The 19,793-nt window shown below is 38.3% G+C and overlaps 3 protein-coding genes across 8 annotated transcripts; 1 reads left to right on the top strand and 2 right to left on the bottom strand.

Annotated features, from left to right (window-relative positions):
* Positions 1 to 841: 841 nt before the first annotated feature.
* zdbf2 (zinc finger, DBF-type containing 2) lies at positions 842 to 7,695 on the bottom strand. 6 transcript variants are annotated; one of them, XM_079884294.1, is made up of 7 exons: positions 7,611 to 7,695; positions 6,977 to 7,054; positions 6,617 to 6,664; positions 4,540 to 4,573; positions 4,327 to 4,423; positions 3,917 to 4,044; positions 842 to 3,776 (listed from the first exon to the last, which is right to left on the bottom strand). In XM_079884294.1, exons 3-7 carry the CDS (start codon positions 6,654 to 6,656, stop codon positions 1,334 to 1,336), a joined length of 2,742 nt encoding a protein of 913 aa, XP_079740420.1. In that variant the 5' UTR covers positions 6,657 to 6,664; positions 6,977 to 7,054; positions 7,611 to 7,695; the 3' UTR covers positions 842 to 1,333. The 6 variants fall into 6 exon arrangements, with proteins under 6 accessions (XP_079740420.1, XP_079740422.1, XP_079740421.1 ...); XM_079884296.1 differs by having other exon boundaries at positions 6,981 to 7,054; positions 7,611 to 7,690; XM_079884295.1 differs by having other exon boundaries at positions 6,981 to 7,054; positions 7,478 to 7,684.
* Positions 7,696 to 8,097: 402 nt separating this feature from the next.
* Positions 8,098 to 11,009, bottom strand: eef1b2 (eukaryotic translation elongation factor 1 beta 2). The gene is made up of 6 exons (XM_079883573.1): positions 10,587 to 11,009; positions 10,095 to 10,217; positions 9,770 to 9,899; positions 9,510 to 9,573; positions 8,429 to 8,554; positions 8,098 to 8,293 (listed from the first exon to the last, which is right to left on the bottom strand). Exons 1-6 carry the CDS (start codon positions 10,664 to 10,666, stop codon positions 8,139 to 8,141), a joined length of 678 nt encoding a protein of 225 aa, XP_079739699.1. The 5' UTR covers positions 10,667 to 11,009; the 3' UTR covers positions 8,098 to 8,138.
* A 185-nt stretch (positions 11,010 to 11,194) lies between these two features.
* ndufs1 (NADH:ubiquinone oxidoreductase core subunit S1) lies at positions 11,195 to 19,731 on the top strand. Its single transcript, XM_079882769.1, has 19 exons — positions 11,195 to 11,267; positions 11,890 to 11,972; positions 12,098 to 12,189; positions 12,278 to 12,385; positions 12,505 to 12,581; positions 12,688 to 12,769; positions 12,879 to 13,009; positions 13,422 to 13,607; positions 14,543 to 14,677; positions 14,783 to 14,897; positions 15,009 to 15,154; positions 16,482 to 16,610; positions 16,709 to 16,838; positions 16,931 to 17,091; positions 17,242 to 17,396; positions 18,613 to 18,788; positions 18,923 to 19,057; positions 19,153 to 19,225; positions 19,357 to 19,731. The coding sequence occupies exons 2-19, from the start codon at positions 11,894 to 11,896 to the stop codon at positions 19,446 to 19,448; spliced, it is 2,202 nt and encodes a 733-aa protein (XP_079738895.1). The 5' UTR covers positions 11,195 to 11,267; positions 11,890 to 11,893; the 3' UTR covers positions 19,449 to 19,731.
* Positions 19,732 to 19,793: the final 62 nt, after the last annotated feature.

Here is a 19,793-nt window from a genome sequence, read left to right as displayed (position 1 = left end):
CACAGAAAACCAGAGATTTACTAATGACTTCTCAATGGTTATAATACATTTAGACAACTAGAATGGTTATACACTAGCCCACAACCTACGCCTGAAATAAAAGCTTTGGTCTTTTATATGTTAATAAAGACATTAGTTAATCTGTTAATTAAAAGTGTATTTACGTCAGACCACATGGACAGACAGATCGTTCAAATGTTTTTGGGAAATTAATTTTTTAAATAATTATTTGCACACAAATTTTATATTTATTAATTTTGCATCATATATTATTATTGCTGCCGGTGGCGGCAACACTTTTTTTGATGGTCCCTTTTGAACATTCTGTTTACTATAAGTAACTTTGCAACTACATTTCAACTAACTCTCATTAGAGTATTAGTAGACTGTCTGCTTAATACCTGCTTACTCTTTATTTTGATGGTCACCCAACAGACCTTCTACTGACTATAACTTTGCTAGTACGTCAACTTATTCTAACCCTAACCCTACCAGTCTACTAATACTCTACTAACACTCTAATGAGAGTTAGTAAACATGTAGGCGCAAAGTTATAGTCAACAGAATGTGTAAAATCTGCTAATGCACAGTACTTGTATCCCAAAACTGTAACTTGTTTGTATATATTGCTCTCTGTGAAGTGTTTTATTACGTGTCTACAGACATATGAAGAGTTGGCCTTGTAAAGACCTGTTATGTATTAAACATTTCCACACTGCAGCTCAGGAGACACTGTATTTCATGTCTTCTTTTTTAAAAAAAGGGGGTTTACTTGACTAAATTAAATGCAATACTTAAAAACAAAAGTACATCTTCTGCTCATTTCATGGAAGATGCCTTCACTATGATGCTTTGACCTCATCCATTTGGAACATCTAAACTTTTTAAAGGGCAGAGTGTAAAAGGCCCATAAAGGCACTTGTATTGATTGTTTGTGAGAAAGGTTGAATGGCTGATTTCAAAAGAGCACATTCACCTTGTGTAGGATGCATATTGTTGACTTAAGCAGTTTTTGCATGTGTTGCATGTATTATAAGAGACAATTTGATAAAGTGCCAAAACCCAAAGAGAAAAAAATGCTAATATACTTATGAAAAACAAAACTATTAATTATAAATTTAATTTACAACCATTAATATCAACCTTTGTGAAAATACCCATTAGAAACTTAAAAAATATACTCATTACAAGTTAAGAAATGCAAATAAACAAAAATATACAGACAAAAATGAACTTCAACTAGAAACAGTCAGCTGAAATTCAACTGTGCAAAACTATACAGCATTTGAAGAACAGATGACAGCTTATGCTCATGGCTGGTATCTGATAACATTCAGTCTGCTATATTTACAGTGGCGGTCCTCCCCCTCACTCTCTTCTGCTGACTGGCACTGAGCATTGTATTTATTTGTTTAGAAGAGGCTGTAATAACTGGCTGAATCGCCAGTTTAGAGGAAGCCGATGATCTAAGTGTGGCCCTAACAGGGTTCTTGTTTCTGGGAGATGTCCTACATTCTGCAGATATATGGGAGCTAACAGTTTGCCGGAGATTGCTTTGCGATTTTCCTTTGTGCTGTGGTTTAGATGATTTCCTCTTAGTCCTGTAAGGGGGTCCTGACGGTCTCTTCGCTGGAGTCAAAGGTCCAGCCCTTCGTAAGCTACGTCTGATTGGTGTTTGGTCAACTGGTGTTTGTTGGCGGTGTTCCTCTTGATCCAGTCCTCCAACCTTATAGGAACTGCTTGCACAAGAGTGAGAAAGTGCTTTGGAAGAATCATCCACATGGGCTGATGGAGTGAGGTGTCCAAGGAGGAAACAACTGCTACTTGAGATAGAGGAGCGGGTGAATAAGGCTCTTCGGCTGCTAGACAAAGAAGAACCAGGTTCCGAGGGGCCACCGCTCTCCAGAATAGAGTCTGAGGTGGAGGTACATAAATCAGCCATGCTGCTCCTACCACGACCCTTTCGAGATCCTCCTGATGACTGCCCCTGCTCCAGGCCCTGCCTCTCCTTATTAATATCCGGGCTAAGGCTACGGAACAGCTGCCGGACATGTGAAAGAGATTTGGAATTAGAGGGTAAAGACATGCCTTTTGGTGGACTCTTCAAGATCCTATTGGTCAAAGGGTCGTAGAACTTAAGAGGTGTCTTTTTGTACTTGTACTTCGGTCCAACATCACTATCACACGACTTTCGCTTCCTCCCTGCTTTCTTAATAGGGGTGGGCTTGGAGATTCCTTGACCCCCATCTGGGGAAGAAAGCACATAGACCACAGTTTTTGGCTGTAGAGGACTCATTAGCTTGCAGTAAGAAGCAGGAAGCTTTAATGCACAGAGTCTGGTCTTCATGTCAGGGGTCCTTTCAGGGCTAGGGCATTGCTGGGGCTCTTCACTGAGTGTTGAGAGGAATGTTTCTTGTGTTGATTTCGGTCGCACTACAGGGTAGCTAAGAGGAATGGTCTGTGTACCATGGCTTACCTTTACCACCTGGCAACGTGATGCTAGTCTGTAAACTTTTTGCCTCGTTCTCCTCAACAAAACAGCTGAATGTTTGGGGTCTTCTTCATTGTGTTCCAAAAGCGGCAAGATGTCTGTAGGCTCCCATCCAGCAGTGTCTACTTTTTCTTTTTTGTCCTGGTTCTTGTTCTTTCTCCTTTTCTTACTGTGCTTCCCAAACACAGCCAAGGATTCACTGTCAAAATAGCAACGGAATTCGCCTTGTTGGAACTCTTTCACTATAGAGTCTATCTTCATATCATCTTCAAACATCACCTGTGTCCACGTTTTTCCAACAAAAGACTGTGGTATGTGGGGAAGATCGGGCAACACCTTCTCAGCAGCACTCTCCTTGGTTTCTTCAGGTGTTCCTACAGAGTTTAGGGCTGTGTCCAGTTGAGTCTGGTATCCTTGGTCTTCAAGGTTTATATGCACTTCCAGTAATTCAGCTAAATTCTTTTCTTCACCCTTTGCCTTTCCCAAAGCCACCTGTACTGCATTGTCCCATTCTTCACTGCCTTCAGATTCACTCATAGACTGAGGACTCAGAAGGAAACTGCCATCATCCTCTTGCTGGTCGACTTTGAGACTGTAGCCATAACAGTATTTTTCAATAACCTCCTCTATCACATCTCGAATCTGGTCAGATAGATGACTGAATGTCTGTTCCCTATGAAGGCCTTTCCAATGTGGCAGTCCTGAAATCCACACTGTGGACTCCTCAGCCACTGGTCGAAAGGTTGCAGGCTCGTCCTTTGAGGTAATACTCTTTGCAACTGGTGGGGCATGGGATGCTGTAATGGAGTCGCTCCCCTCATTATCCCTATTGGTTTTCTTGTGCGCTTTCCTGTGTTCAACAGCTCCAGCCTTGGCGACTTGTGGCTGCTTTGAAGCACAGGGATGTCCAGGGTGTGTTTGTGAGCTTTCTTTCTGAACAGGTAGTGTCAATTGTGATGTATGTGGTTTTTCATTGGCAGAGCTGCCACTAGTCCTGAGCAAAAAACACTGTGTGGGGGAATACTTTTCAGGGGAAGATGGTTCAGGCACCATTTTTCCTATTTGGGAATCAGTTTGTATGTGTGTAGTTGCAGTGAGGTCAGTAGTCACTGCTGGAATTGAGGCTGCAATTTGCAGCATTTGGCACGACTCTTCATCAGAGGTAGGCATCTCCTCTCGTGTCCCAACAGAGACTCCATTATCATCTGATCCACAGTACACCTCTGAGAGCACCTCCTTTGGGACAAGTGGGGTGGTTAGCAAAGGTAGATCAGCATGGGTAGGCCTACAGAGAAAAAGAAGTGTCAAAAGCAATGACTGAACTTTTTTTTTTTCAATTCACAAAACAAATTATGTAATAGATCACGGGAACATGTCAACAAGGCTAAACAAGAAATCTGATATATTAAAACATGGGTAGTATACCGTGTATCGCTGTAGTGATGAGGATGATGCTGGAGCACATCCTGGAGGAATCTCTCTAACAAACTTCCAGAAGATACATTTGCTCTAGCAGCTCGTACCACTTCTCTATGTTGGGCACTCAAGATATGCTGCAGAATACAACAATAAATTGTTTACAATAAAGCCCTAATAACTCATAATGTCATAATAGTAATAATTATAAAGATAATCATAAAAGCATGATATTAGAATACGGAAGTCACAAGATCAACTAACATGTTCTATAACGTTATATATTTTTAGTTCTTATTAGCCATTGATTTGTTTAAATAGAACTACTAATCCAAGCTTAACAAATACATTGAACAAAACAGTAATTAAAGTGTGTGTGTGTGTGGGGGGGGGGTGATGAATGCCAGAGAGTTACGCACCTGTTCCACACTATTGTACAGAACTTGACAGCAGCTGCAGTAACCTTGTCTTTGGGAGCCAGAAGGACCAGCAACAGGCTGTTCTCCTCTACTAGTCCTTCAGATGGGGTAAAAAATAGATTTTGATAAATAATATTTGTTTAAATTTGCAATTTAATTACTACTGAGAATCCATAATGGAATGGATGTTGAATTTATTTTCAGACAACTCACCTGCCGGACATAGCAGCTGGACACCTCTCTGCATCTACAACACATGAAATTTTTTTTTACATGCATTCTCTGAATCAGTGGTTCTCAACTAGTTTTGCTTCAGGATCCGGATGTTACATTGGACATCAGCGGTGACCCAACACAGTACCAAATCTATTTATCTTATAAAAGTTAAGAAAAATGCCCTTAAAATAAAACATTTAAACTTATTACTATTTATTAGGTAACTTAAGACAACAATTTCTCATTAATAATGTTCATTCTCAATATTTATTGTAGTCTTATTATCTTTTCTTTTGTAGTGTTGTTCATCATTTTTAAAGATAAGGACATGTCTCACAACCTGTCCATGTTGGCATCTAATTTTGCTAGATTCCACCAAGTGTAGTGAACAGCACATTCCAGGGCCCAGTTTTATGGTGAGGCCCCTCTTTGGCTGCAACAGTAGAGAAAGGTTGGCTACATTTGAATTGGCTCTTGGTGGACTAGCACAACAAAATGTCCAACACTATCAGACAAGGATGTTAGGACAACTGACAGACATAGATTGAGACCAATCCTAATCCAAACCTAAAAGATTGAGACCAATCCCTAATGTTTCGATCTGGACTAGGGGTGGGCGATATACCGGTAGACATGACTACCTGGTAGAAATTTGTCAGCTGGTAGTGAATTTAGATTATCATCTCTATTGTGGTTATGCTCATGTGACGCTGCTGTGCTGTGTGGTCATGAAAGCTTATCGTTTGCATGGTTTTTAAGCATTGCGGTTTAAAAACAAGTGGTTTTAAACTGCTAAAACGCAATTAGCAGCTATTTTGCTATATGCATGCAATCTGAGAGATGGTTTCTGAACGCTGTCTGAGTGACATGCACACATGAAGCCGCTGTTCAATAGCTGCGTTTACATGGAACCTAATAAATAGGGATGCACCTATGAACCTGAAGAGCCGTGCGCTCCTGTACAGACAGTACAGTGCTTGTGACAAAGAAACACAACAACAGAGCAAACAGAGAGCAGAATGGATTTATCAGAGAAGGATGTCTATGAAGTTGAGTCGTGCATTTGAAAAAGCAACATGCGTCAAACATCTCTCCTTACAAGAGAAGCATTTATGAACAGTTGAGAAACAAAATGCATGTGTAACAGTTTATTTGATTCGTGCATTCGGTCTTAAAGGGACAGCAGCTTATTAAGCCTGCTGCTGTTTTTAATGTTAATCAAAAAATAAAGGACAAAGAAATCACTCACTGCTCTTGACTGAAATACTTTTGTAACTTTAATAAAAATTAATCTATATTTAATTTATACAGTGAAGACTATGCACTGTTACATTATTAAGTGTTGAAATCTGGAAGCCATAGAGGTTTTTTTTTTTTTTTTATTAAAATGTTTATATTTTCTTTACCTTCGTTTATTAAAATGGATTATCATAATAAGGCATAGGCTACGCAGCAGTCATAAATCATTACAATTCAGGTCTAATTAATTTGTTGAAACCTGGAAGCCACAGAGAGAACACATCATTATTTTATTTATTTATTCATTAAACAAAAATATAATACAATATTTATAATTAAAGTATTAATTTTATTTTCATTCATTAAAATGCATTATATCAGCATTATAGTGCATGGCAGTCATAGTCATTCAAGACTTATTATAATTGGTAAAACCTGAAAGCCAATGAAAGAAAACATTGATATGTTTATTTTCTTTAGACAATATACAATATCACTAAATATTACACAACGCCTATTATTAAATACTAATTTATATTTGCTGGTTGTAATGCCGTAAATGACCTACCTCTCGCAACTTTCCCTACTCAGTCTCTCTTCAAAAATAACACTTTTATCAAGGTAAAACTGATAAAAAAAACTGATAACTGATTTTTACTTTTTGTTTTCCCTTTTAAAAGTTCTTTATTAAAAAAAGTTAAGTATTCATTATTAAGTATTCATTTTATGATCATTTAGTTGCTATTATTATGAGTCCCACTGGCTCTCTGGTGCTCAATGATTTAAATAAATAAATAAATCTGAAATTCAATAGTTTGAGATTAGAGAACCTTACTTTTAGCAGAGGACTGTGGTGGTCCTTCCTCCAAGGGCATGGTACTGTCTTTAAACAATCACACAAACACAGAGAGAAAGTAGCTTGCATGGTTTATTATTGTATTGCACACTGTACGGATATTCACAAAACTAGATCACGTGTTTACATGTTATATACGCAATTTCCTCTTGCAAATGCGCTTAATTTTTCACTTTTTTTGCATTGGACATTGCAGAAAACATTTCACTGCCAGCAATTACTGACGCATTCTGCGTTGTTGTGCATTTTATATAAATACACTTTGATTTCAACGAGAGACAGTAAAATACCCTTGTTTCAATGAACAGACCTACTAAATAAGTGTATAAAGTTACTCACCTACATGGAGAAGAGGATGCCTATTAATGTTTCCGTGTCACATCACCGCGTTTATGTGTAGTAAGTCAACAGTAGTATCTAAAGATATAGAATACATTAACCAGAATTAGAAAGACACTTAAAGGCCTCTTGTAAATGCACTTGCTTATTATTATGCTTGATATATAATATATATTATATTTAAAACAAAAAAATTCGGTTTGTATCTTAAATAAGTTTTAATACTTAAAAACACAAATCAACTTCTCGTCAATTTGAAAAGTTTTTTTTTTCTTTCTTTACTGTGTTCAGCTTTTACTACTCGTCGGGTAACGTTAACATGTGCCGGCCTGCAAACATAAACACGGCCATTTAAACAGCGCGTCCAAGAATTATTAAAGAAATCCACTTTCACTTAAAATGTATTTGAAAACGCTTGAATTTTAAACACTGTATCAGGATACAAACACTGTTTAGGATCACACAAACTGCAGTTTGAACTAGCCCGCTATGCTAACTCACCTAGCAAGCTAGTGACACTTAGCATGACAACGTGGAAGGTGACAACAGTACCGTGACATGGTAAATATCCACCTAAAAATGATCTAGAAAATATATACACTTGATTAGGCTGCAGTCTTCAGCATGCCGTCACCTGGTTATGGATGTTATTCCACTTAGATCCCATCGGTATCCGTATTTAGCGCAGGTCTGCTCGTGGAGTGACGTAAGATTAAAGCGCGGGAATCCGCCCACTAGTAGAAGTCTGAGACGGAATTTAATCAATGGAGCTTTAAATTCAACGCTGCCAAATAACCTTTATAAAAAATTCAGATTGCATTCATTGATGGTAACATTAGAAATATTGTAAACTACGCAGTTTTGCAAAAGAGTTCTCAGGCCATGCTAAACCTGGCAATGTAAAGTCAAATAAATGACATACCTTTTCGTTATAATTGGCTGCAACATATTAGAAGTTGCACAGCATTTGATTCTAAAAATGACTGGATTAACTTCATAAAATACATGGTCTTAAAAACAGCACATTAATACTAACAGCGTTTGCCAAATATTTAAAATGTTAATTTAGAAGACAAAGTATAACTTTAAATTCAAATAAAAAAAAGATCAAGAAACAAAAGTTGCATTTGAAGTGCTTTTATTGGATTAATGCTTTGTGCTTTTAGATCTTGTTGAAGGCTGCCACATCCATTGACTGCACATAGTCCTCAAAGGCTGTGATGAGTTCCTCCAGCTGGTCTGTTCCAACTTTATCATCCTCCACGACACAGGCAATCTGCAGCTTCTTGATGCCATAGCCGACAGGCAACAATTTAGCTGTACAGGAGAAGTCAAGTAACAATTAGCGTATTAAAATACTAAATTTGGACAAAACTGTAATGGATCGAAAGGCATAACATTTAATCAGTTTTAATGAACAGTAGTTGCAAGGGATGGAATAGACTGACTTACATTGTCCCCAGACTAAACCATCCAACTGAATGCTGCGTACACACTCCTCAAGCTTGGCCATGTCGGTTTCATCATCCCAGGGCTTGACATCCAACAGGATGGAAGACTTGGCGATAAGGGCAGGCTCTGCGCAGACATTAAAAAGACAGTGTCAATCAGAAAGAAAACAAAGGAATCCAGCCATCACAATTTAACGACTAGTGAATGTCAGGTTAAGAAGACTATCAATCACAAGATTCAGTCGAAAGATGGTGATGTGAAATCATCATTAAACTAGTCAATGTTGCTATATGTACACTATCGGTCAAAAGTTAAGTATGATTACAAATATTGTTTTTGAAAGTAGTAGCTGATGTTCACCCAGGCTGCATTTATTTGAAAAATAATGATAATTTTAAATTGTAATTTATTCTTGTGATGGCAGTCTTTTTGGGGTCACATGATTCTTCAGAAATCATTCTAATATGCGGCTCAAGAAACAATGTTTAAAACAGTATTTGCTGCTTAATTTCACAAACATTCAAAAAAGTCTTTGTTTTTTTTAAATATAAATAAAGAAACTAATACCCAAGCAAGGATGCATTAAATTGATCAAAAGTGACAGCAAAGACTCCTAATGTTACTACGGTTGTCTATTTTAAATAAATGCTTTTCTTTCTGCCTTTTATTCAAAGAACCCTGAAAAAAAGTTTCATGGTTTACACAAAAACATTAAGCAGCAAAAACAGTTTAAAACATTGATAATGGGAACCATTATTAATAATTGATAACCAATAATAATAATAATGGATAATAATAGAGCAACAAATCAGTATATTAGAATGATTTCTAAATGTGTGACTGAAGACTGGTGAAATGATGCTGAAAATTCAGCTTTGCAATCACAAGAATAAAATTACATTTTAAATATATTCAGATAGAAAAGTTTTTAAAATTGTAATATTTCACAATATTCCTGTTTTAACTGTATTTTTGATTAAACAGTCTTGGTGAGCATAAGAGACGACTTAAAAAAAACAAAAAGGGAATTATTCTAAACTTTTGACCATTAATGTATATTTAAAAGACAACAAATACATACTTTTTGCCTTCTTTGCGTTGTATGCTGCAAGCCTCTCCTCCTTGATTTTTTTGGATTCCTCATCCTGCAAGGAAATAGATTATTAATCAGGTGTGCAGACTGTGCACAAACATACAGCAACTGCCTGGACATTTTTCTACTAACTGGCTTTCAGAAACAAAAGGGGTCCATCACAACATCAGCCGAAAGATGGTGAGAAAATCATCATGTGACCAGGTAGTTGGATCAAAACACACCATCAGTCCTGCTACTGTATTTACCTCTTCCTCATCAGAACCAAACAAATCGATGTCATCGTCGTCTTCATCAGCCGCTGCAGGAGCTGCTGCAGTCGTGTCCTGCACACCAGCAGGGCCGTACTGACCGAGAGGCTTCTTCACACCTGGAAGGCTGAAGGTAAGAAGAGGAGAGTGAATGCATGTAACTGCACGAGAGCCCTTGTGACGGTCTTATATCTCCCAGCCAAATCAGAGTTTGAAGTATTGTACATCATTCACTCAGGCGAAAGATGGTGATAGAGTAATCATCATATATTGGGGGAAGTACCTGCAAAACATTAAATATTACAATCAAGCATCATATTACCTGCCCTTCTCCTTCTGGTAAGACTTGATGTGGTTGTACCACCGCAGAGCGTGGCAGAGGTCAGCTGAAGGGGCACCAGACAGGGCATCAAACACTGCAATATCAGCCTGAGAGGGCACATACCTGCCAAGAAAATGTGTATTGAGCAATCAAATGTGTAGAGATATTGGTGTTTTTCATCCTTAAGCAATTAGAGAGGTTTATGAATGGAACTGATTGCAAAATGTTTATGCATGGATCAACAGTACAGCAAAGAAAATATGGCACCTCACAAAATCTTGGGGGAGGGGGAAGGGTACTACTGCAAATACAGATCCAAGAATGATCATACATATGTCTATATTAGTCATAGCAAAGAAATTAATGACTTCTGCCTTTGACGTTTATCACGGCAATCAGAAATTATCATAGTATCACAGAATATGGAAAAAAGTATAGACATGAGTTGTTACAGTACAACTAAGACATAAATAGACTCTCAAAAGAGCTTACCCCTCGATATAACTTTTGTCTGCCAGAAACTCATTCAGAACTTTGAGTCCAGCGGGTGTTTTGAGATCACCAAAGCCCATTGTTGGAAGTTAGCGGTGAGACCTCGTGTACAGACGTTGAGCCCTGAGCTTGGAGGAAGAGCGAAGGAACGAGAAAAGAACGTGAGATGGTCTTTATACGTCTGACGCCATGACTCCTCCCACGCTGACACATTTTATAAAAAATATACAAAAATAAGACATCTTTGACAGTCATTTGCGCTAGGTATGCAAGACGTACTTTTTGTAGATAATAAGGATAGCAAGATAAGCATATACTGTTTTTCACAGATACAACAACTTCAGAAAACCGTGTTGACTGGTTGACTTTTAACGTGAAGGAGAGAAGGAAACGACCGCTTTTATGAGCGGAAATGACGACTATAAATGTAAAAGGTCAACATAAAACGTTGGCTTTATTATTTTAAAAATGTATTTAATATATTAATGTATTTTTACATACATGCACGCATGTATGTTCTATATTATAAAATAATATGATCCAATGAAATGTTTTTGTCATTTTTCAAAGATCGATGTGAATCGGCTATTTCCGTCATCTCTTCCGTAATCACCCGAGTCACTCACAACTGAACCTACAGCAGAAGCGCTGTTCTGGTCTAGAAGGCCAAATAGCGTCAAGGTAAGAATTAAATATTGCATTTGGTCTAGAATAGAGTGTAAACAGCGTTTTATCTAGACAGTTGCTTTGTGAATAACTGCTGGCTTTATAAACGCATGCGAAACATGGGTAATTTACAGTAACGTTCTCCCCTGTCCTTGAAGCCACTGCGCCTCTGAGTGTTAGCCTGCTAACGTAACTAGTGTGTGTAGAATGGAAATGTCAACAGCATTGGTTTTGAATTTTAAGTTTTAATCTACTTTGCCTTAACAGTGAGATATAGATATATGATATACTTTGCCTTTACATAGATATATGCAAATGTTTCTTTTATAAATCTTTGTAAGGATACAAACATGCTATGTTGCTGTTATAAAATCTGGGGTTTTGTAATCTTTGCCATAGAACTTATTGTCTGCACTCTGCAGAGATCTGAATGTATAAGGAATTTATTAAATAATACTGTTATTTGTACACATAAGATCTGATTATAAAGAAATATTGTGGCTATTTCTTTGTAATTTCCTTGTGTTACAAGGTACTGTGGCATATTTATCCATTGTTAACCTAGATACTAAGCATTGCAATAGTGGGGATCAACATATTACGTGTGCTTCTAATCACTTGCCATTTTCTTCTACAGCGACATGTTGCGTTTGCCAGCAGTAAGTCGGGCTTTGGCTGGGGCGGCCCATTCCAAGGGCTCCATTGCCACCAATAACAATGGTAATTTGCTCTATGCATTCTTTTTTTAATCTTTCAAGGTTAAGTGTGATGCCCATTTTTAAGAATGCTGAGCAACTTTACTGGCTTGTCAGTCATTTACTCACACTTGCTTGTTTTTGCGACAGTGTGGACATCAGTTCGGGCCTCAAGCAATATGGTTGAAGTGTTTGTAGATGGAAAGCCTGTCATGGTGGAGCCAGGGACTACTGTACTACAGGTAATGATGCAGAGACCATTTCCTTTTAATAATTCTATGCAAGGATTGTACATTCCATGTTGTATGTTGACATGCCAACTGTGTTTAGGCTTGTGAGAAAGTTGGTGTGCAGATTCCTCGTTTCTGCTATCATGATCGTCTGTCAGTGGCCGGTAACTGCCGCATGTGTCTGGTGGAAATCGAGAGAGCGCCAAAGGTAAGATGCACCATTGAAAGTATTAAGATTATGAAATCATTACGCATTACTGATTATTATCAAAATACATGATAGGTCTTACTTTAAGCACGTTTTTTCCACATGTTCTTCATCAACAGCCTGTTGCAGCGTGTGCAATGCCTGTCATGAAAGGGTGGAACATTTTGACCAACTCAGAGAAAACACGAAAAGCCAGGTTTGAGAAGTAGTTTCTTGCTTTACAAATACTTCTCACACAGAGTTGTCATCATCACATATAATATTTATTTAAAAAAAATATTTTCTTATTGTGCTTATGATAGAGAGGGAGTCATGGAGTTCCTGCTTTCCAACCACCCTCTTGACTGTCCAATCTGTGATCAGGGAGGAGAATGTGATTTGCAGGTAAGAACTTGAAGTCAACTTGAGTATGCACTCCAGAATGAAAAAAAAAAAAAAAATTCATCCCTGATACATTTTTTATGATCATCTTGATGTTGTGCTGGATATATAGGACCAATCGATGATGTTTGGTGCTGACAGAAGCCGTTTTACAGAAGACAAAAGAGCAGTGGAAGATAAGAACATTGGACCGCTCATCAAGACTATCATGACCCGCTGTATACATTGCACACGTTGTGTTCGGTGGGTTGGAGATCTATTATTGTACAAGCTACATAAATGCACAAAATATATGTTGTGCAGGGCTCAACAATAAGGATTATTTTCTGATGGACCAATTCAATTAGTAGTTAATGTATTATCAGAAATCAATTTTTAAAGCCATAATAAACCTGAATTATTAATTTAATATATATATTGTAATTTAATAATATTGATCATTAGATCACGTATAAATACTTTTAGGTTTTATATATTTTAACATTTTTTTATCCATAAGGCTACTTTAACAAACTTGCTGGAAAATAGTGGCATATGGTACAAAGCATTACTGATTACTTTTTTTGTTCTCATGCCTATTACCTTCAGGATCAGACAGAGTGTTTCAATTCTAAATGCCTCTTTCTACAAATTTTTTTTGTGTGTAACTTTACAGTTTTGCCAGTGAGGTTGCTGGTGTGGAGGACCTGGGAACTACTGGACGCGGTAACACCATGCAGATTGGTACCTACGTAGAGAAGATGTTCATGTCTGAATTGTCTGGTAACGTGATTGACTTGTGTCCTGTTGGAGCGCTGACGTCCAAACCTTACGCCTTCACTTCACGACCCTGGGAGACCAGGTACGATCCTGAGTACACTTTCATTAGCCTGGCTCCACCCTCCTACGTACTTCCACTCAATTTTCATTTTCCTTCAGTACTCCGTCTGGGTTTGCTATTTAAAGAAGACACTCAGCGGAATATTGCTAAAGTGAAACCTCTTCAAAATTGAATATGTAAAAAAGTTATAGAATTTTTTTTAAAAGTCCCACTGTAGTCAATAATTGTATCCCTTAAAACTCATCTTTGATCACCAAAATTACATATTTAAATTTAAATTTCCTTTAAATTTTTTTTTTCATGCCTTAAAAAAGCTTGAATGTAACTCTACACCCTTACTTCATTTAGTATACACGGTTCTATGAATATGCAAATTAGCACTGCCTCCACTCACTCGCACCAGCTCAGAGATCCACTTGTTGACGATCACATGGTGACGTGATTGGTTACAAGGTAGTTTGTGACGTCAGAAACACCAGCGATTTCAAACCAAATTATTTTGACTAAAAAAAAAAGAGATTTTGTTTAGGCTCTGTACCAAAAATAGCCATCAGGTGTCACCCACATTCCATTGAATTTTTTCTTCTTTCATAAATTAATACAATTCTGTCACAATATCACTTCTATCACAAGACAATCACCAAATACAAAACCTTGAGTCTCAGACCTTTCCAACAATATAAGTATATATAAAGTAGTGCAGTAAATTTTGTAATATGAAACATGACACTGCCCACTAGGGGGGAGGAGCCTGCTAAAAGGAATTTAAGTATTGTTTCCATGGTAACTCAATGTCAGATTTCAAAATGGTTTTCACAGGATGAATACTGAGGGTGTAAGCCTTCGAATGAATGTGTCCCGCCAGCCGGACAATGAGAGTTCAGGGGTTTTAATAGTGAGTTACTTGAATATGTGTACACTTTAATTTTTAAAATGCTGTTCTCATGTGTCTACAGAAAGACTGAGTCCATTGATGTGCTGGATGCTGTTGGCTCCAACATTGTGGTGAGCACCAGGGGTGGTGAGGTCATGAGAATTCTTCCCCGTTTGAATGAGGATGTCAATGAGGAATGGATATCCGACAAGACCAGGTGAGCGCATAAGCTCTTAAAATAAGACAACGCCCCTCTCTTTCTTCATTCACACACACACTCATGTTTAGTCTACTGTCCTGTCTCTGGCCCATCCTCTATAAGGTTTGCATATGATGGACTGAAGAGGCAGCGCCTGACCCAGCCCATGGTGAAGGATGCCAGTGGACAGTTGGTTGCCACCACTTGGGAGGATGTTCTTACACGTGTAGCTGGAGCAGTGAGTGATTGCAAATTATAAACTAGAATCATACATGTATCTGTTTAGTGTGATATGCTTTGTTATTTGCAGACAGTAGATTTCACTGGTTGTGATTTTTGTGTTTTGCAGCTTCAAGGAGTTCAAGGTTCTGAGGTAGGAGCTATTGCTGGTGGGATGGTAGATGCTGAGGCACTAGTGGCTCTGAAGGACCTACTGAATAGACTGGACAGTGAGAACCTCTGCACTGAGGAGGTCTTCCCAATGACTGGTTCCGGGTGAGTCCTTATCCGATTAGAATGATGTCTGCCCTGACTTTAGTAATATCTCTTCTCGTTCACACTGATTTCAAGTAATTATTATTGGATTTTTTCTAATAGTTATATTCATAATATATTGTGATGTTACTGCAAGCATTGCTGTTACTATTAGTCATCCCAAGGGTTAGAAATTTTCAACAAATTGCATACTTTAAGGATTTGACTTGTGTAAATAACCACTTACCAGCCACCCAGAACACCCTAGCAACCATATTTCAACATGCTAACAACACTCAGGACACTGTTAGATCGAATGGAATCCCCATGTCAGAAATGTCAATTCCAGCCCCGGACGCCAGATCTTGTCAAAAGATATCCGTTTTGTCTGGTGTGCAACCCAGCAAAACCTGTCAACAGAATGTCTTGTCTTTTACCTAAAGACTCTATTATCAGCCTGAGAGTTTGATTGAGAAAGCCAGGGAAGAACAGCAGAAGACGAAGTGATGATAATAAAAAGTGCAAGTTTATTGAATAATCTTAGTTGCCTGTTTCAAAGCTCAGACTTGATCTAGATATAGATCTACTCAATGATCTGAATTTTTCTGACCAGTATGATTCCAACAAGTGTTATTATACCAAGGGAAAAACAATGGAAAATTATTGCTTCACAACATTGACCCTTGAAATGGAGACTTTCTTATCTCCTACTCGTGAAGACAAACATCCCTTTAAACCACACATTCATACGATTTAACAACAATAGCAAGCATTGCAAGACCAAGGAAATAAGTCCATAAGACTTTTGTTTTAATTTTTAATGAAAATCTGAAAGATTTCTGTCCCTCCCTTTGAAAGTCCATTCCACCAAAACTTTCAACCTTCAAAAAGTACATGAAAGTAATCAATATGAATAAAGCTATTTAATCCAGGTCTTGGCAAGAATTGTTAGATGAATAGATTTAATTTAAGCTTTTATTCACATTCATCAATACACATAGATGAACACAAATATGGTCAATGGCAGCTTGTATATACTGTCTTGACAAGTAGGAACAATCCTCATTGGTTCTCGCGTGTCAAAAAATATTGAATTAATTAATATTAAATAAGGATTACGATATCTTTATGAACTTGTTGAAGCTTAAATTTAGGTGTAATGGGCTTTCAGTGGAGGTACAGAAACCTCTCTGGTTTTATTAAAAATATCTTCAGTAGTGTTTAGAAGATGAACAAAAGTCTTATGAGAATGGAATTGGGGGTGATCAATTGATGACAGTTTTGGTGAACCATCTCTTTAATCTCACTATTACGGATTTAAACTCATTTTGCTCTTTTGGCTCCTTAGAACCGACCTGCGCTCCAATTACCTCTTGAACAGCCGTATCACTGGCATTGAGGAGTGTGACCTTCTGCTTCTGATTGGAACCAACCCACGTTATGAGGCACCTCTCTTCAATTCACGTGTCCGCAAGAGGTAAAATCATTGCACACTCTTGTTTGCAACAGTTGGAACCAGTTGAGCAGATGTCATTTCACTCCACCCCACTTTTTCTTTTTATCCCCATTCTTCAGTTGGTTGCATAATGAGCTTGAGGTGGCCATGGTTGGTCATAAGGTGGACTTAAGCTACAGTTACAACCATCTGGGTGAAACCACACAAGTTCTGCAAGAGATTGCTGATGGAACACACCCTTTCTGCAAGGTAACATTATTTAATAATGTTGGTGTTTAGCATGACATCATCAGAAGTTGACTCTTGAATGAGAAAGAATTGAGTATGGTTTTGTATTTCAGGTCCTAGCCCAGGCCAAAAAGCCCATTGTAGTGGTGGGTAGCTCCGCTCTCCAGAGGGATGATGGGGCAGCCATCTTTAAGGCTGTGTCCACAATTGCTCAAAATTCTCGAGCCATCAGCGGTGTTGAGGAGGGATGGAAGGTTCTCAATGTGCTGCACAGGTCAGATACTGCCATAAGTGTGTGTGCATATGTGGACCTTTCTCTGAGTATCATTTCTGTTCTATATTGTTCTGTGTGAATAAAAGAATTGTGAATGTTGACCCTTTGCTTAGCACAAGTACTGACCTTGTCATATAAATGTAACCTTAGGGTGGCCAGTCAAGTGGCAGCCCTGGACCTGGGTTACAAGCCTGGTGTTGATGCAATCCGGAAGAACCCTCCCAAAGTACTGTTTCTCCTGGGAGCTGATGCTGATTGCATCACCAGAGCAGATCTTCCCAAAGACAGCTTTATCATCTACCAGGGTCAGTAACCTCACTTGCAAATTTTGTATTCTATACCAGTGATTCCCAACCCTGGTCCTTGATTACCCTCAGCACTGCACATTTTAGATGTCTGTCTCCCTAATCAAACACACCTGATTCAAACCGGTTCCACGGAGGGCCTAGTGTATGCAGGTTTTTGGTCTTTCCCTTCAATTAGTGCCCAATTAAGACCTAGACTACCAGGTGAGGGGAGATCTTAACCAATTAGTGACCTACTCAATCAGTTTGGTTCAAGGTAAAAGAGAAAACCTGCATACACTAGGCCCTCCGTGGAACCGGTTTGAGACCACTGGGTTAAAGGGATAGTTCACACAAAAATGAAAATTCTGTCATTAATTACTTGCCCTCATGTCGTTCCAAACCTGTAAGACTTTCGTTCATCTTTGGAACACAAATTAAGATATTTTTGCTGAAATCAGCGATTTCTGTCCCTCCATAGACCACTACACAACCACCACTTTGATGTTTCAAAAAGTTCATAAAGAGATCATAAAATTAATCCATATGATTCGAGCATTTTTTGTCCAGATTTTCTGAGGAGACTTGATCGCTTTATATGATGAACCGATTTAATTTAGTCTTTTATTCACATATAAACAACATTGATCAGTGACCATAAACAGAAGCTCAACCGAACTTCATTGGTTCCTGCGGAAGTTCAGACATGCTGCGTTACACACGAGAATAAATCTCATTGGTTCTCACAAGTCAAGCGACCATGTTTGAGTTTCTGTTTACCACAACTGATGTTTGAGCTGATGAATGTTTATACGTGAATAAAATCCTAACTCAATCTGTTTATCATATAAAGTGATCGTGCAATTCATATGGATTCATTTTACGATTTCTTTAATCGTCAAAGTGGTAGTTGCGTAGCTGTCAATGGAGGGACAGAAGGCTCTCAGATTTCACCAAAAAGATCTTCATTTGTGTTCCAAAGTTGAAAGAAAGTCTTACAGGTTTGGAACGACATGAGGGTGAGTAATGAATGACAGAATTTTCATTTTTGGGTGAACCTTTAAGACTCCCAGACCTCAGATGGATGTCAGGTATAAGATAGAGAGAGCGGAGAGAAACCACAGCTCTATACTCTTGTTCAGTACCGCAATCTCATGGCCAAGCGCCTTGCATCCAGATACAGTATATTCTTATACGTATATTCTTATAAGTTTAATGGTACCACATGCTTATCCAGGTCACCATGGAGATGTAGGTGCACTCATGGCTGATGTCATCATGCCTGGTGCTGCATACACCGAAAAGACTGGCACATACGTCAACACAGAGGGTCGTGCCCAGCAGACTAGAGTGGCAGTCACTGCTCCCGGTATTGCACGCGAGGACTGGAAGATTTTGCGTGCCGTTTCTGAGGTACGCTCCTTAACCTGTACTTTAACCATGTACAACCTATTCCTCATATTGTTCTTATACGGTACCTTTGCTGAGCTATTCTTTAGAAGAAAGTGTAGACTGTTCATTACAAATTCTTGTTTTTGTTTGCTCAGCTGGCAGGAATCACACTGCCGTATGACACACTGGATGAGGTAAGGAGAAGGCTGGAAGAGGTCTCTCCTAACCTGGTGAGATATGATGATGTAGAGGAAGCCAATTATTTCAAACAAGCCCATGAGCTTTCAAAGGTTTGTGTTGTTTTTTTCTGTTTTTTTTTTTGTAAATTTTTGTTTTAAATCTCCACTACTTGAACTGTTCACTAATGTTCTCCTGGTCTCCTTAGGCTGTGAATCAGTCATTGCTTGCGGCTCCTATTGTCCCTCCTCAGCTCACAGTGAAGGATTTCTACATGACCGGTAGAGTAACAAATATATTATGTTGGTTTAATGAGTTATATTAAGTTCTTATGTTTGAATAAAATGCTGTAACCTAGTGTATGTCTTTGAACCTGCCATTTACCATTGCCTTTGGTTGTCTTTCTCTATAGACCCCATAAGCAGAGCCTCTCAGACAATGGCCAAGTGTGTGAAGGCTGTGACCGAGGGGGCAGCAGCAGTCGATGAGCCCTCAATTTGTTAAAACTCCTTCAGGCACACCAATCTATCTTTAGTAATGCACACAAAAGTAGTCATCGTCAAGTACATGTACAAACGCATACCTGGATTTTAGCATTACTTTGCTGTTTGTCTCTTGTGTCTTACATAGTCAGACTTCACTAGAGCAGCAAAATGTGTGAAATTATCATATTTAAATAGGCTTTGAAGGGTGTTGTAAAGTTTTCATTCCCATGATTAAGTTGAATGAGGTCTGCTTTGTTTTGGAAAGCTCTTATTATAATAAATAAAAATGTATTATATCAATATACTATTGTCGCCGTTCACATTGCTGGTCTAAATTCTTTAAAGTAAGGGTGTAGTAGAAAAC

The sequence above is a fragment of the Squalius cephalus genome (assembly GCF_949319135.1).
Source record: "Squalius cephalus genome assembly, chromosome: 10".
In the NCBI taxonomy this organism is placed as follows: domain Eukaryota; kingdom Metazoa; phylum Chordata; class Actinopteri; order Cypriniformes; family Leuciscidae; genus Squalius; species Squalius cephalus.
Note: the sequence above shows the minus strand (reverse complement) of the source record. Positions and strands in the feature narration are given on the sequence as shown.